Genomic DNA, 1331 nt, shown 5'->3' on the forward strand with positions numbered 1-1331 from the left:
CTGAGAAATCTAAATGTAATTGACCTTCACACCTCAAAAAATAAATTCAACACATATGCACCTATTGCACTCGATGACTTCTCTAATTTTCAGTGTCCAAGGAGCAAACCTTTTGTAAATCCTCCTTATAACCATAGTCACTCTTAAAATTCTACATTTGTGGTCAGCCCAAGCAAGGTAGCTTAATTTCTCGTGGCTAATTAACACAACCTTGCTTTTAATAGGCTACAAAGATTGGTGATAAAAGTAGTAATGACCACAATATTACCTGCCTTGCAATGATTTCTTCATTGAAAACCTATCTAAAACTAATACACCCTCTTTCTTGCAGACAATTTTTTTTCATGTCTATGAAACAACTGTATATAATCTGAATCTGACAATGGTTCTGAAAGTTCTGAAGCCTCCCTATCATCCTTACTGAGAGAGGGGGAAGAGTAGCAATCCTGACAGTAGAATCAGAAGCTGTAGGCTGCTCAGTAAACAGCTGGGTGCGCTCCATTATCTGCTTCAGATGCTCTAAAGCCAACTCACAAAGCTTTGAATCATGACCTAAATTACGCCATGTACCTGACACGCCACTGTCGAGAGAAAATTATGATATAGAGAAAATGACTTTACTATAGGTTAAGCCACAACTTTCTGCATTTTATATTACAGCATTTTACACTACAACAGAAAAAAAAGAAAAAATGACACTGCAAGTTCGTCAGTAAGCAAATGATGGACAAAAACTAGTGTTATTAAAATCAGTTAGCTATTTATTAGAGAGATTAGAAAGCTGTAGTGGAGATACATAAAACTACTGGTGAGAAACACTACAATGGCAATGTCATATGCATCAATAATAATGCCATGTAAAAGTAAAACTTTCAGGTTTTATACTACCCAAAACATCCAACTGAACATTAGAGAAATAAAGGACTAAACTAGAAAAAACAAATGGAATGAACTAGGGCTCATAAATACAATTTTGTTATTTACAAACAGATTCATATATACAGATTATATGTGGATTATCCATTACAGTTAAACATTCAATTTTCATTTATTTTGCATAGATAAGATGATGTCCAGATCACTGAGAAGAAAGGGCAAGGAAGATTGATACTGATAGCAGAAAGAAAAACTGAAGAGATTACCCACCTTTCATATGGAAGAGGATAATTGAGCATGGTATCCAAGACTAGATTCAGGTTGTGGGCAGAGAGTCGAGTCAGTGCTTCCACAGATCTTTTTCGAGTCTCCTTGTGACTAACCTTCTCAAGGCGAGTATATATTGAATCTACAAAGAGAGAAAAATACTCTTATCAATGGCCTTTAATAGTCTG

The 1331-nt window shown here is 35.3% G+C and overlaps 1 protein-coding gene across 1 annotated transcript in view; it reads right to left on the reverse strand.

The window, feature by feature from the left end:
- The window catches only part of LOC119585848 (maestro heat-like repeat-containing protein family member 1), a gene marked incomplete in the record, with an annotated part of 26167 nt that overhangs the window by 13508 nt on the left and 11328 nt on the right, over nucleotides 1-1331 (reverse strand). The window contains 2 exon segments of the mRNA XM_037934580.1: nucleotides 422-581; nucleotides 1147-1285. Of these exon segments, the coding sequence (XP_037790508.1) occupies nucleotides 422-581; nucleotides 1147-1285 (299 nt within the window).

This window comes from Penaeus monodon, chromosome 20 (genome assembly GCF_015228065.2).
Source record: "Penaeus monodon isolate SGIC_2016 chromosome 20, NSTDA_Pmon_1, whole genome shotgun sequence".
NCBI classification, from domain to species: Eukaryota; Metazoa; Arthropoda; class Malacostraca; order Decapoda; family Penaeidae; genus Penaeus; species Penaeus monodon.